The 16,016-nt window shown below is 21.8% G+C and overlaps 5 protein-coding genes across 6 annotated transcripts; 2 read left to right on the top strand and 3 right to left on the bottom strand.

The window, feature by feature from the left end:
• Window positions 1-140: 140 nt before the first annotated feature.
• LOC122713138 (tRNA (adenine(37)-N6)-methyltransferase) lies at window positions 141-2,843 on the bottom strand. The gene is made up of 3 exons (XM_043933350.1): window positions 2,587-2,843; window positions 1,880-2,203; window positions 141-1,649 (listed from the first exon to the last, which is right to left on the bottom strand). The coding sequence occupies exons 1-3, from the start codon at window positions 2,673-2,675 to the stop codon at window positions 203-205; spliced, it is 1,860 nt and encodes a 619-aa protein (XP_043789285.1). The 5' UTR covers window positions 2,676-2,843; the 3' UTR covers window positions 141-202.
• A 445-nt stretch (window positions 2,844-3,288) lies between these two features.
• LOC122713791 (protein AATF) lies at window positions 3,289-6,026 on the bottom strand. Its single transcript, XM_043934567.1, is given in 3 exon segments — window positions 3,289-4,616; window positions 5,457-5,687; window positions 5,773-6,026. Coding segments are annotated over 3 exon segments (1,653 nt in total). The 5' UTR covers window positions 5,982-6,026; the 3' UTR covers window positions 3,289-3,403.
• A 425-nt stretch (window positions 6,027-6,451) lies between these two features.
• LOC122713159 (KIF-binding protein) lies at window positions 6,452-8,571 on the top strand. Its single transcript, XM_043933364.1, has one exon. It carries the CDS (start codon window positions 6,709-6,711, stop codon window positions 8,497-8,499), a length of 1,791 nt encoding a protein of 596 aa, XP_043789299.1. The 5' UTR covers window positions 6,452-6,708; the 3' UTR covers window positions 8,500-8,571.
• Window positions 8,572-8,933: 362 nt separating this feature from the next.
• Window positions 8,934-10,173, bottom strand: LOC122713762 (60S ribosomal protein L14). 2 transcript variants are annotated; one of them, XM_043934515.1, is made up of 4 exons: window positions 10,152-10,173; window positions 9,745-9,846; window positions 9,302-9,496; window positions 8,934-9,122 (listed from the first exon to the last, which is right to left on the bottom strand). In XM_043934515.1, the coding sequence occupies exons 1-4, from the start codon at window positions 10,152-10,154 to the stop codon at window positions 8,973-8,975; spliced, it is 450 nt and encodes a 149-aa protein (XP_043790450.1). In that variant the 5' UTR covers window positions 10,155-10,173; the 3' UTR covers window positions 8,934-8,972. The 2 variants fall into 2 exon arrangements, with proteins under 2 accessions (XP_043790450.1, XP_043790441.1); XM_043934506.1 differs by lacking the exon at window positions 10,152-10,173 and adding an exon at window positions 9,961-9,979.
• A 664-nt stretch (window positions 10,174-10,837) lies between these two features.
• Window positions 10,838-15,513, top strand: LOC122713048 (HEAT repeat-containing protein 6). The gene is made up of 12 exons (XM_043933185.1): window positions 10,838-11,002; window positions 11,136-11,381; window positions 11,487-11,714; window positions 11,778-12,603; window positions 12,689-12,981; window positions 13,064-13,405; window positions 13,597-13,844; window positions 13,980-14,199; window positions 14,391-14,468; window positions 14,544-14,750; window positions 14,823-14,939; window positions 15,098-15,513. The coding sequence occupies exons 1-12, from the start codon at window positions 10,838-10,840 to the stop codon at window positions 15,275-15,277; spliced, it is 3,150 nt and encodes a 1,049-aa protein (XP_043789120.1). The 3' UTR covers window positions 15,278-15,513.
• Window positions 15,514-16,016: the final 503 nt, after the last annotated feature.

Below are 16,016 nucleotides of genomic sequence, written 5' to 3'. Positions count from 1 at the left end.
GGAAATTTTTAAAAAATATATGATATAGAAATAAAATATATTATAGATATATAAATTAAATTGTTCATTCATTCACATGTAATCAACAATTTTAAAAATATAGTAGCAAATTAATGTTATGCATATATAATATTATATATATGCAGTATATATATATATATATATATATATATATATATATATGTATATATGAGAACGTTTTTTAAGATGAGGGTGGTGAATGACCCAAACATTGCCATTCAGGTTCTCCACATTCACAAATACGACCAGCGTGTTTGACTTGGAAAACTGTTACTATGCCGTGATTGTCATCGAATCTACAAGTGATATGTAAATCGTGAATTAAGAAAGTATAAAATTGACTACCCCATCGTTGTCTTAAATATACAGATCTAGGATCTTCACGCAATACATTTTCAATTGCAATCTTTTGATCATTAATTTTAGTTCCTAAGATTTCATTTAATTGAATTAAAGCACGATCGTTAAATACCACACATAGAGGTGTTCGAGGTCTTGATATCCATTCTGGAATTCTTACTTCTGAAGAATTAACTCTTGATTCTCTATCTTCAGCATTTCTCAATTCAGAAGAAAATACTAAATGTGCATCTCCATTGTCTGGAAAACTATTATTTGATGTAGTTCTTATTACTTGATTCGGTAAATGTTGCGGAGTGAGAATTTGTGATTCTAATCCTTCTTCTCCATCAGGAGCTTCTCGTACTCCCATTCTTATGGGAGAATTATCGATTCTTGAATTTAATGATCGTCTATGAATTAAATCTATATCTGTACCACAAATGGTATTTGGTCCATCAGCTCCATCTAAAAGTCTAGATCGAGAAGCATGCGTTTCTGTATAATTAGATTCCACGTTTCTCGATTCATGTGCTGATTCAATATTAGTACGATCATTTACGTTAATATTTTGTAATTCATTATTTATATCTAATAAACTTTCTGATTGTTCAACATTAGATGGAAGTATGTTGTGTCTACTTATATTCAAACTTGATCTTGTATCAGAAAATGTATGAGGAATTCTATGTATATCAGTTACATCTACATTATGTCGTAATGTACTATTATTGTGCAAAGTGATATCATTTAATTCAGAAAAATGTCTTATACTGGTGTAATTTTCGAAATTAGAATTTCTTTGAAATTCTTCAGCTTGTAATCTTAAAGCAATTTCTTCATCTCTAGAAATATCCGTTTCTTGATTTGTTTTATGAGTAGTTTTTCTATAACAAGTTTCTGAAAATAAATTTCTTGTGTCATCTCCAAGACTAACACTAGTTGTACCACATATTTGATTTCTGGCAGTTTCTTCTATGCAATCAAATGTATCATCTAGATTGGATTCTTGTGATCTATTTCTTGATTTCTCAAAACAAGATGGACTGTCATATTGTGGTATATAGGGTTTTATATCTAGTACAGGTGATTGATCAACCATATCTACACCTTCAAAATATATTGTATAATTTTCTATACTTGTAATTTTTACTAAACTTAAACCAATTGGACATGGACGATGTGGAGAACGTGTAGAAAATACACCTGTTTTTGTACCATTTAATCTTGGTGGTGCAACTTTGGCACGAACATGCGTGGATTCATTTCTATGAAAGTAGAATAGGACCCTGTTGAAATAGAAATTATTTTATATTAATTATATTAATTATTATATTATCTTTAGCAATAAATAAAATAAATTTTATATGCATTGTAGATTAATGATTCATAATAATTCATATAAAATTAGAAAAAAAAATATTTTGTATTTAATTAATTTTATTTTATTATATTTAATCAAGATTAATATAATTATAAGTTAAAAATAAATTATACTTAAAAATTTTAATTATTTTACCACAAGTGTGAAAAATCTTGTAATCCTTCAAGTGCATGATCAGGATTGGTAAATATTGAATTATATAATAACAGTTTTCCTGGTACTTTTCCACAGACTCTTGTTTGTCTGGGTGTAGCACGTTTACTAGGAAAACAAGTAGATATTACTCCAATTGGTTTTAATTTTATAGCATCATTATCTGTACTAGTGCTAGGTTTCACATCATTTGGACCTATAACTTTTGTTTCCAACATAGATGATCCATTTTTGTATGATTCCAAAAGATGTTTTATATCGTTAACATCTTTTTCATGAATGTATCGAAGACTTTTTATTTGTTGTCTATTAAAATTAAAAAAATCACATAATAAAATATATTAATATTAGTTTATAAAAATATATATATATAAAATATTTAAATATTTAATATAATTTAAATATTAATATTTTCAATTATTTCATATGAAATAGATATTTCATGTGAATATTCTATGTACAATATATATATGTATGTATGTATGTATGTATGTGTATATGTATGTATGTATGTATGTATGTATATATGTATGTATATATGTATGTTATATTTATTAAGATATTCTAGTATATGTAAAACAATATATTTAAATGGAACTTGTTGATATTTCGAATTATCTATATAATATTCGAAATATCTATTCTATATATGAATTTATAAGACAGTAGCAATCAAATATAAACAATACCTTAAATTGTTAATTTCTTTTCTAGCTATATTTAACTGACTAAGCAAATATTTATTACTAAAGTCCGAATTTTGACACGCAGAATCCATAACTATCAACTGCTCTTTCGAGCGTAATCACCGGTTAAATTAAGTAGAGTGAAACGAGAATCACCTATACCATAGATCAAATATACGCAATAGTGAAACTACTGATTCTATAGAGTTTGAAATAATTTAGTAAAAAAAGAACGGATGTAGAGGCGATAGTATCGCTCAGATTTTCATTGAATTGTAACAAAATTTATTTATGCATAAAATAAATATAATGAATAAAATGAATTATGAATTTAGATTTTATATTATATAAATCTATTAATATTTTTTATAACTTTTATTTTTACATTTATACAATAAATTTTTTTTTATTTCTAAATTTTGTACTATAAAAAATAATTTAATACATAAAAAATTTACTAATACATTAAAATTATTTTATTTACAAAAATATAAATATACAATAAATATACAATAACAGGTTTAATACAATAAAAAAACAAACATTATTTAACATTTTAAAAGATATATTAGAATATTATATTACATATAAGAAGAATAAATGTATAATATACAATAAAGGAGCTATATTTATATATTATTACTATATAAAAATTATTTTATTGAAGGTTTTAAAATAATTTGTTATTTAAAATAAACAAGTTTTTATTATTTATTTTATTAAATAATATTTTTTCATTTCATTATCAAATTGCTACAAACCTTATAAAATATTTTTTAATAAAATATACAAAATTAACACTTTATTAATTGTTTTAAACTTAGCATCCAACTTTTTCATCTGGTAATTTAATTTTACCAAATAAAGAATTATATAGTTCATTCTTTGCATGATCTGTCCACATATCATTTATTGTGATAGGAGCCATAAAGTTTATTAATTTATTATGTACATTATATCGTATTCTTCTACCTTTAGTAGCTCTTGTATCTATTTTTCTTTTCATTTTATGCCTCATATTTTGTAATTTTATCCATTGTTTACTAAGTTGTACTGGATCAGTAATATCAGATGATTTATATTCAATTAAATCTCTCAAAAGTTGATGATAAAAATCATCATCATCATAAATTTCAGAATCATATTCCTGAAGTTTTCTAACATCATTATCTTCTGTTAATTCTGCTTTACCAATAATTTTATATTCTGACCGTTTTAATCGACTTCTATTACGCAATTTCTGTTTGTCATTTAAAGCAAATTCAATTTGTTTTAATGTTGATTCACTTGTATTTTTATTTAATTTACCACTAGCTATCTTTGTCTTTTCATTCCACTTTTGAATAATAGAATTTCTGTAATTTATATAAGATTTATGATTATTATTTAATATTTTTTCATAATTGCAAAGTTTTAATTTCTTTTTAAATATATTGTTATTAAAATTATTTATATCTTCATCTAAAATTGTGTTTTTTTCATTTTCATTTTCTATATCTGAAAGAATTTCTTTATTTATATTTTCATTTTCATCTTCTATATTTGAATTTCTATATTTTTTTTCATCTTTATTTTCATTTTCATCTTCTGTATCTGAAGGAATTTCTTCATCCATTGGGTTCCTTATATTTGCTACTTTATCTTTGCTTTCCTCAGCTTTTCTTTTTTTATTATATTTAGATAAATGTTTTGTTTCAGGATATTGTTTTAAAAGAAAACTTTGCAATTGCAACATATTATTTAATAATGTTTTCAATTTATTTTTCACTTCATCAGTTGTTTTCATATATTCTGTATTTGTTTTAAAATTGTTATAAATATCATACTGAGGCATTTGATTACTAGTAATTAAACACTTTTGTAATTTTATTCTAACTTCTAATAAATTTTCCCAAAGTTGTAATTGATTTCTAACACAGTTACTTTTTTCTAATTCGGTTTCCATATTTATTTTCGATATTGTTTATATATTAAATTTAATTATTTTGATTTAGAATATGTGAGAGCACGTGACATTCATACTATCGCCATGAGACTATGTACACATCTTTAAGGAATTAGGAATGACAACGATACATCGATATTTAGAGATTGATATATCGAAACTATTGATATTTTTAGTATCGATATTTATAAATTTATATATTTAAATCACAATATATTATTTGTTGGATTTTATTTCTTCTGAAATTTACTATTATAAAAATTTATTAAATATCAATTTAGTGAGAAATTTAAAAATTTTAACATAACATCCCATTTAATATAATATTTCATCCAATATAAATACATTCAACTTGAAGTTAATTGTAAGCAACCAAATCAATTCAGATGCATTCATGTTGGATATTGCATGGAGCGAAATTGATATTTTAACATTAAATCAAATGCTTTGTTCAGTGATAAAAATTTTTTATTCTTTATTAAATTTCATTATTTTTGTTCGTACATTACATTTTATATTTTATTATTATGTTTGACTCATAATTATCAAACATTATCATTACAACTTATACAATAATTGATTATTTATATTACATTTCATTTTTTTTATTCTTATAGCTACTTTCTAATCTGTAGTTCGTCTTTATTCTTGTAAAAAAACTAATTTAGTCAAGAAAATGAATATGTTAAATATTTTTTTAAAAATATAATATATATTTTAATATAATAAATATAATAAATATTTTTTTTGAAAATATTAATTATATAATAGGATTAAATTATCTTCTAAGAATCTGATCTTATGTTTAATTTTATATTTTTATCAACTATCTTTTTCTTAAAAACTTTTACAGTTCTTAAATGAATTTAATGAATTTTTATAGTATAATATTTTATAAAGGAAATATTGATATATTATAATTATTCCTTATTTAAATTTATTATCATTATCTTCTTCATTATTACTATCATCATCTTCAATATTTTCTTCATTATTACTATCATCATCTTCAATATTTTCTTCATTATTACTATCATTTGTTTCATTATCACTTTCTTCTTCTATGCTATTTATATTTTCATTTTCTGATATATTTTGTATATTAAAATTTTCATTATCCTTAAATATGTCTTTTCTTGAAACTTTCTTACCCTTATATCTATGATAGAAATTATATCATTTAATAATAAATTCATAATGAATAATAAATTATTCATTAATTTAAAATAAAATTTTAAATTTACCTTTTATCTATTTGATCCAAGAAATAAGCATTTTGTTTACGTATCTCTGAAACTTGAATATTATTATCTGAATTATCACTTTCATCATAATCAACTACCTTTGCTTTTGTTTCTTCAGCCTCATCATCAGAATCAAAATTTATTGGTGTTGGAATAACTAATGAATTTATTTTATCTGCTAAAGTTGTTCTTTTTTTTTTCAAAGACATTATTTTAATAAAAATTAATATAAATTAATTTAATTATAAATGATAAATTTTAATATGTATATTTTTCTTCATAGATAATCATAAATATAACCTATGCATAAGAATATTATTATATAGTTTTTCATTAAAATATATTTACAATAAATTTATATTTTATATGTAATAACTATCACTTAATAATATAAAATATGATGCTATTTGTATTATCATAAAAGTTGGTTTATTTAATATTTTAATAATTCAATATATATTTAATAATCAATATACTATATAACATAAACAATAGGTTTAACATTCAATATATTTTTTTTATCCTATTCTTTGAGAGTATTAAGTTCTCTTATTTTTATTCTATTCTGAATCGATAATATCGCATTGAGATGACAATGTAGATTAATATAATATGACAATAGTAACATGTACCTACTACGTGGTGCGCTCAAATTGCATTGACATATATATATAGAGAGAGCTGTAACATTTCCTATAGTAAAAAAATCTTTTAGTAAATTTATTATATCATATTATTGAGCATGCTCAAATATGTTTGTATCTGGATTTTATAAAAAAACTATGTCTTAATACGTGCAACGTATGATAGTTGAAAATCATGATAATATCATGAAATTTGTCACAATATTTAAAATAAAGAAATAATAAATCATAATATACATATACATAACATATATATATATATATATATATAAAAACAAAAAGACAAATCGAGATGGAATCCAACTCTGTACAGAGTACAATTACAAAAGTGCGAGCAAAATTTAAAGATGTTCGAAAATTATTGGACGATGTCGACAAATCTACAATGGAAAGCAAACCTTATAAAATAAAATATCAAGCAATTGAAATGTTCAAGTCAATGGAAGCAGATCTAATTAGCATTTCAGAGAATATGTCACAAGAGGAACAAAGAGAAAGAGTCATAATGCTTGCTATGATTCACTTAAATCGTGGTTTATTACATGCTGATACGGAAGAATTAAAAGCAAGTGAAGAACAATTTATGGAATGTATAAAATTATTGAGAAATAAAGAATTAGAACCAGAAGCTATTATATCAGTATTAAGTGCTTTAAATCAATTGGGTATTATATGGTCTCAATGGAATCAACCTATAAAGGCAAAAAATTTTTTAGATCAAGCAGAGAAAATTTACAACAACTTTATAAATATTAATAACCCATGTAGAGATCCTATTAATATAGCTCAAAATTTTGGTATTGAACAAATTAAAGATGAACTAAGTCCTAAAGAGGTATTAGAAAAAGTTAATACTTTAACATTATATTATCTAGCTCAAGTATATAGTTCTTTGAAAGATCATTGTCAATCTGCAATATATTGTCATATGACCTTGCGGAAGCAATTAGGTCATAATGAAATTGTGCAAGATTTAGATTATATTGATTGGGCATTAAATGCAGCAACATTATCTCAATATTTTATGGAAAATAATAGTTTCTTTCAAGCAAGACATCATTTAGCAGCAGCATTTTATATATTACAAAAGTATAAAAATATATTAGAACAAAAATCTAAAAATAATGAGGAAAATGAAACACTTGCAGCTGAATGGGAAAATTTTAAACATAGAAGTGCAGATGTTGCTAGATGTTGGGCTAAATATGGAATTTTGCTTATGTTTTCATCAAAAGAAAGACTTATGCAGAAAAATGAAACAGGACAGGATAATAAGCAATTAAATAAAAATTCAAAATCAAAAATAATTAATGATTTAAGGTTCAGTATTTTAGAGAAAGAGATAGAACCAATTACCAATCAAATAACTGATAAATATTTATTAGATTTTGATGATGCTAGATCAGTTTTCTTAAATACTCAAAAATGGTTAGAACAAGCTAAAACTTATTATACTTTAGAAAATCATGCATCTGATTATATATTAATTATACAAGATAATTCTCGAGCTTATAAATATTTATCATTCTTTGAAGAACATGAAGATAGACAAGCAAAAATGCATAAAAGAAGAATAGATATTTTAGAAAATGTTATCACGGAATTAAATCCACAATATTATGAATCTGCCTGTAGACAAATTTGGATTGAATTAGGAGAAACATATTCCGATATTCTTGATATAAAACTTGATCGTTTACGATCGTCTGATGAAAAACCTTCACCACAAACATTAACAAAAATTAATCATTTAGCAAAAAATTCTATAAAAAATTTTCAAGCATTTCTTGATTCATTACATGTTCATAATTCTAATTCCGAAATACAAGAATTTTCTGATGAAGTGATGCAACCAGCTTTATTTTCTTACTTTCATCTTGGTAGATTGTATAATAAGATAATAACTTCTGATAAAACAATTCAAATAAAAAATATGCAAAATAGTATCAATGCATATAAATTTGTAATTGATTATTGCGAAAAATATCCCAAAGCAGCTGAGGTAATGAAAGTTGAATTAAACTTATGTAAAGAATTAGTAAATTTATCAATAATTAAATCAAATCATTACCAATCAAAGTAAATAACAAATATAATATAAGAAATAATGATTAAAAAGAATTAATAATATTCGATATGTTATTTAATGAAACTCTAAACTTAACATATCTTATATAAATTGTTTTGAATTTTCAAAAGCAAAATATTTTCATCTCTTTTATCTTTATAATTGTGACAAACTTCAATATTATTTTCGTAATTGTATTATAGTTATTTTATAATAATAGAATTATTATAATATATAAAATAAGAATATTATGTATTACTAACATTAATAAAATTAAATTATAAAAATATATGTCATGTGTATTTTATATTTCTTAAAAATTATATTGTATTTTTTAAAAAATAAATCAATTATAAATTTATTAAATTTACTATTATTACAGTTTTTGTTAATTTTAACTTATTTTTCTTACAAATAGAGATGAAAGGTAATTAAATAATTAATGCTAATTGTAAGATAATTTTATATTTATTTCATAGAATAAAAAATCACTTCTTTTCAACTTTTTTACTTGTACCTGTAGTCTTTGTTTTTTTAGCTTTCTTTTTTAATCTGTAAAATGCATCTGTCCTCAATTTGTTTCTAATTTGTCTTGCTTTTCTTAATTTAAAACGATCAAAATCACTAAGTTCCAGCCGCTAAAATTAAGTAAACATATTTATTATTACTGTGTACTATTATTACTGTGTACTGTGTATTTATTATTACTGTGAATAATTTTTTTTGTTATTATACATAAAAGACATATAAAGATGTGTATATGATGATTTAATATATATATTATATATTATATACATATATATATTATTATACCCACTTTTTTCTTGGCTTCAACTTTTCTTGCCCACATAGTTTGTTTCCAAAGGTCATTAATGTTTGCAGCTTCCCATGCTTTACGTACAACACGAGTGGATCCAGTATATGGAAAACGTATACGGAATTTAGTTAAATGAAGATCATTTAATCTCATTTCACAACGTGGAACATTTGAAGAAGGTCCATCAACTAAAACCTAAAAAAAAATTAAAATTTAATATAAAATATTATTACTTCTTTAATATATAATTATTAAATTATATTTTCCATCAGTGAAAGTATATTGACATCAATTATATCTCAGCCGGCAATTCCTATCAAGATACTGGATCATCATTATTATATTATTATATTATTATATATTAAACTTATATTTATAATTTATATTAAATAATCTTCAATTTAATATTTAATAAAAAATATATTTATAAAATTTTATTTTACCCGATTTTGATCGATGATGTCTACAATAGCAACAAGTTTACCTTTGTGCGGCCCATCGCTCACATAAGCAATACGACCAGATTCTACGAACCTTTGAAATGGCTATTTAACAAAAAAAAAATCCAATTATTTTTATAATAATGAAAAATTATATCATAAATAAATTATAAATAATTTCTAATTATTAATTTAATATATATGATTTACAATACATACCATGTGGTTGAAAACTATGAAAAATGCAAGTTTATATTGAATAATTTTTATATTTCTTATACATTTTCAAGAATAAATAAATATAAATTAAATTATAAAATATGTAAAAACAATTTTTTTAAAATGATAAATTCATAATACTATAAATTTTATGAGTAATATCAATAAATTTAAAACTACGCTACACTTACCATGGTTTACCGGAAGCAAAAGACCAATATAATCTATAACCGGATAAAGTATTGTTGACACCAACTGATAAAAGTAATTTTTCTACTCAAAAATTCCCTAGATACAATTTATAAAAAATAAATAAATAAATATTAATTTATTTTGTATTAATTCAAGAAGTAATAAAAAATATATATATACATAAATTATTATGTATTAAATAATTCATTTAATATATCATAAATCATTATATATCATTAAACTCGATACAATTCACAAGAGATGACAAATTGTTACAAACTATTCATTTAAATTGAATTAATATTTAGATATTAAAAGAAAAAAGAAAAAAATCTTTATTTATACTGAGCTTGATATTTAAAAAAAATATGGTGTAAAAAAAATATGTAAAAAAAAATTATAAAAAAAATATTTTTATATGTGATATTTTACAATATTTAATGAAATATATATATATAATTTCTAATTTTATTATTTTAAATCGAAGACTGCAGAATAAAATTTCTGATTTTTGCATTAATATTTTAATTTGTGTGATACAAAGATTTTGAAAAGTATAAATCTATCATATATTTTGTCTGTGGCATAACTGTTGAAAATATTTATATATGATATAATATTTATATAAATATTTCTTATTAAAACATCTTTTAGTTATATCTAAATAGATAAAAATATACAAAAAATGGCTTTAACGAATATAGACTATACAAATTATACATCAAAATTTAATTATATAGTAGAAAAATTACTCGTATTGACAAAGAATTATGAAACAAAATTAATTAACAATTATCTTTGTGTTCTTAATAATCTTGATTATCGTTATTTAACAGATTTAAATAATGATGTAAGTTTAATCATACAATGTAATAAAATAATTTGTTTTATTTTAATTAAAACATAATCCAAAATTTATATATATATGTACATATAAACAAATATATATATATATTTATGTATATATTGTAATAATGTTTTAGGGAGTGCAATTACTAATTAAACAATTATGTAATGTCATTACATTTGCAGAAACAACTTTGATTCAAAGTTTTTGCAGATTTTTAATCAATATAATTCAAAACAATATTAATTTTCAAGAACAAATATTTATATATTGTAAACAGTGGTTTATAGAAGTTTTTAAATTTGCTTTACCTATTACGCATAATGATATTCTTTTAGCTTTAAAAAGTTTTTTAATGAATAAGCAATTTAACGATATTGATGTAAGTATATATTTTTTAAAAAATATAATATTTTATTATAATATTATAATACTATTATGAATATATAATATTTAAAAAACTTAAAGTAAAAATATGTATTTATAGTATTTGAAATTATTGATTGAAGATAATCAATTATTAAAAAAATATTTAAATTCATCTGATGCACAATGGAATGAAACTCATTATTATGCAATTAATTGTTTAGAAGGAATTTTGATGAATGACAATGGTGTTTTTATAACAAAAGAATTGATACATACCATTAAAAATATTACATTAAATATTGTTTCTTCTTTGTATATAAATGATAATAAATATTATCATACCAAAGTAAGTAATAGATATAAAACAGAAATTAAATTTTATAATGTTAATTACAAATTAAATTTATAGATATTATGTTCATGTTTACATATTCTGCAAATGATAATAGTTAATGAAGTATTACCACATTCTATTGACTTTATGGGTGAAATTTTGGGAGTTGTTCAAGCATTTTTATTTTATGGTCTTAAAGATTATTCTCCTTTAAAACCACAATTACTTCGTCCAGCAGTAATGAATCTTCCAGAACGAATTCATGTAATTCCTAAATGTAAAAATTTAAAAAATCATAAAGCAAAATTAAGAAAACAACCTACTAAAAAAGTTGTTACAGAAGTAAAGAATAACATTGTATTAGAATGCAAAGGAATTAACATATATTCAAGTGATTCAGATACTTCAGATACTGAAAATAGTAATTCTATTATTATGGATTCTAAAATAAGATTAGAAACTGTACGATTACTTCAAATACTTATTAAAAATTCACCAAGTCGTGAAATATTTGGATTTTGGCCACAAATTATTGCTACTGGATCACGCAATGATGCTAGAGTATTGACTAGAAGTATTTTAAAAGAATCTGTATCTAAAGTGAAACAACACATGTTAAGTACATTAACAGAATTATTGATTGATGTTAAACCTTTCTTAATACATGCAGAAGAAGTTGATCAAATGTCTTTTATTACTTTTTTTGGTACAGTTTGTCTAATGATCAAAGAATTGCATTTTACTTTATCTTTAATCTTAAATAGTGAAACAAATATGGCAGTCTTAACACATGGTTTAAAATGTGCTGCTGCTCTAATTCAGGGTACACCATATGCACGTTTGAAAACAGGACTTGCTACAAAATTAATGAGAAATTGTAGGCCATATATATTTTACAAAGGTATTCTTATTATTAATACTTTTTTTTTATTATATTTATATTTTTTTATAAGAAATAAAATGTTATGTTCTTATTTATTATATAGATCCAACAGTTCGTGTTGCCGCATTATCAGCTTTTGAAGCCATTGCTTCTTGTGATCCAGTGACTGCAGAAATATTTGAAATACTTGGAAAACAATTAACTATAAATAGAGATCAACTATGTTTAAATACTTCAATTGATAAAGCAGAAAGAAATATAGAAGAAGAAAATAACGAAGAGATTGATATTGAAGATCTTAAAAATAATTTGACAAATGAATATAATAATAAATTATTCAAACAGACAAATATCTGTTTTCTAATTCATGTTTGTTTGGAAAATATATCAAATAAGGTATATATATTTTTTAAATTAGCAATTTAATTATAAAAAAAAAATAATTTTAAGAAATAAATAATGATTTATCTGATTATAGACAATGAGTACACCTGTTCGTCTTCAATCATTAAAACTAATTGGTAGAATGGCATTTAGTACTGAAAGTCTTGTATTTTCACAAATAGAATTGATTACAATAACTTTAATAGAAGTCATACAAGATTCTGAAACACAAGTAATATTACATGCTTGCAGAGCTCTAGAAATTATGGCTAGTTGTCTCATGAACATTGATTCAGAAAATAATAATGCTTTAATATTTTGGAATATTATATTTGATCCTATAATATCACTTCTTCAACATCCACAAACAATAATAAGAGAAGCTGCATGTGATTGTTTAGGCAATATTAATTCTATTGTATTTGTCCAACTTCAAGTAAGTATTTATAAAAATTAAAAATTTAGATAATTTGTATATATTTTTATATAGTAAAACATTTAATGTAAAAAAATTTATTTAAATGATTAATTATTTATGTTATTATTAAATATAATAAAATAATAAATCATTTAGAAAATATTTTAATATCCAATTTTTGTATACATTTTTTATAAATATTTTTTTAGAGACAACAAACAATTTTAATTATTACAGTACTGTTTGGTACAGTACATGATGAAGAAAGTGCTGTAAGAGCTGCTGGATTACGAGCATTAGGAATGTTAGTCACATTACCTGCATTAAGAGAAGAAACTGGATTTTTAATGGATCTAGCTGATATAGTTTGTTTAACTGCTGATGATAAAAATCTCGGTGTTCGTATTAAGGGAGCATGGGCATTAGCTAATTTGTGCAATTGCCTTTCTAAAGAAAAGTTAGTTATAGATATATAAATGTTTAAGTAATATTTTTTAACTATTTTAAATTATTTTATATAAAAATTTAAATTTGTAATAGTTTTAAAGTTTTTATAAATTTTTATAAATATTCTTATAAATATTCTTTATAGAGATTATGAAGATATTGAACCTATTTCTTTGGAAATTTTATTACCAAAAATATATCAAGTTAGTATTAAAGCATCTAAGGATAATGATAAGGTAAAATGCAATTCTGTTCGAGCTCTTGGAAGTATTTTATATTTATGTTCTAACAAACATATATTGAAAGATACATTATCAGGTTTAGAGACTTTGATAAGTTGTGCTACAGTAGGAAATGATATGAAGGTATATAAATTAAAATATATCAATTAAATACATAATTAGTAATTTGAAATACAATCAAGAAATTTCATATCTTATAATTTGAAAATTTTTATATGTATCAATTATTTTTGCATTATATTAAATATTATTTTAATTTCTCTTTATTATTATATTTTATGTTTTAATATATTTTTTTATATTATACATTAAAGGTGCGTTGGAATGCATGTCGAGCTCTGGGTTTAGTTTTAAGTAATAATCCAGATAGTATATTACCATCTTCTTGGCGAGTATGTAATAAATAGTATAAATATAAGACTTTAGTTTTTTATATTACAATTAATACAATTTTTTTGTTTTAGTAGGATCAAGTATTTCCTGCATTATGCAATCTAATTTGCAATAGTCCAAATTTTAAAGTGCGTACTAATGCAGCATGGGCATTATATTCTTGTAATTCCTATGGAAAATATATAATAATTTTATGGAAGAGTCTTATTTTAGCTTTTGAAAATTCTCAATATGTACCGAGTTATATCGAGTATCCTCATCGTGATGCTCTTATTCAACAGGTAATTAATATTATTATTAAATCTATAATCGAAATTATATATATATAAATATTATCATTATTATGTTTTTAGTTGTGCCTTACTCTTAGCCATGTGGCTGCTTACACAGAAGTATCAGATTTACAAAATCTTTGGGCAGAAATAAGTGAACATATAAATGATGTTTCTAGTTACATAAAACAATTTCAGGTATGATTCCTTTATTTATTAAAAAAATTAACTGTTTATTAAAATATATTAATTTTATTAATATTATTATATTTACAATTTTTTATTTTAAAAAATAATTTTTATTAATTTAAAAATTTGTGTTCATACATATATAGATATATATATATATTTTTTAGGAAATTATTGTTCCTGAAAAAATGGGAGATATAATAAAAGCAAAATCTCAATTTGAAAAATATATGAAAAATGCTTTATTATTAGAAGAACGAAAAATTGCCCAAAGTTTAGCAGGCATTTTTGAAAGAACTAAACGATTTGATAATTTAGATGATATTATTTTTCTGAATAATGTATAATAGTAAAAAATATTATATATATATATATATTATATAATTATATATTAATTGTATATATGTATATACAATTATATATATATATATATATATATCCTGTAATCAAAATTATATATATAATTATATCTAAACCATGTAAGTATTGTTCGCGGCTGACAAAAAAAATCTTTCGTCATAGAGGCAAGACAAATTTTTTTTTGTAATACATAATGCTACATGATTTTATTGGTATATTTCAATTAATCATTTTATTGGTATAATTCAATTAATTAATATATATATGCTTATTTTTATGAATATATGAATTAGATTCATCTAATCAATTAATCAAATTCATTGATCGTGAAATCAACTAATTATATTTTTTCTAAAAAATTTTTTAAGTCGCGAACAGTATATATATATATATATATATATGTTCATGTACATAATAAGCATATAAAATGATTCTAAATAAATATTTTAGAAATAGAAATTATATTGAATTGATAAAAATTTGCTTTTAGAGAATAGATAGAAATAATAAAATATACAAATATAAATGCAAATATTACATACAAAGATAATTTTTAAATTAAATAGATTTTTTTTAAATAATACAATAGTATATTTATTAGTATGATAAAATATAAAAAAATTATGTAATTTTTAATATTGAATTATTTTTATTTATATGGATTACATTATATATGAAATCTATAAGTTTTAAATATGATATCATTTATGTTATATATCTGAAATA

This window comes from Apis laboriosa, unplaced genomic scaffold (genome assembly GCF_014066325.1).
Source record: "Apis laboriosa isolate Shangri-la unplaced genomic scaffold, ASM1406632v1 scaffold112_cov148, whole genome shotgun sequence".
In the NCBI taxonomy this organism is placed as follows: Eukaryota; Metazoa; Arthropoda; class Insecta; order Hymenoptera; family Apidae; genus Apis; species Apis laboriosa.
This window is presented reverse-complemented; position numbering and strand designations above follow the sequence as displayed.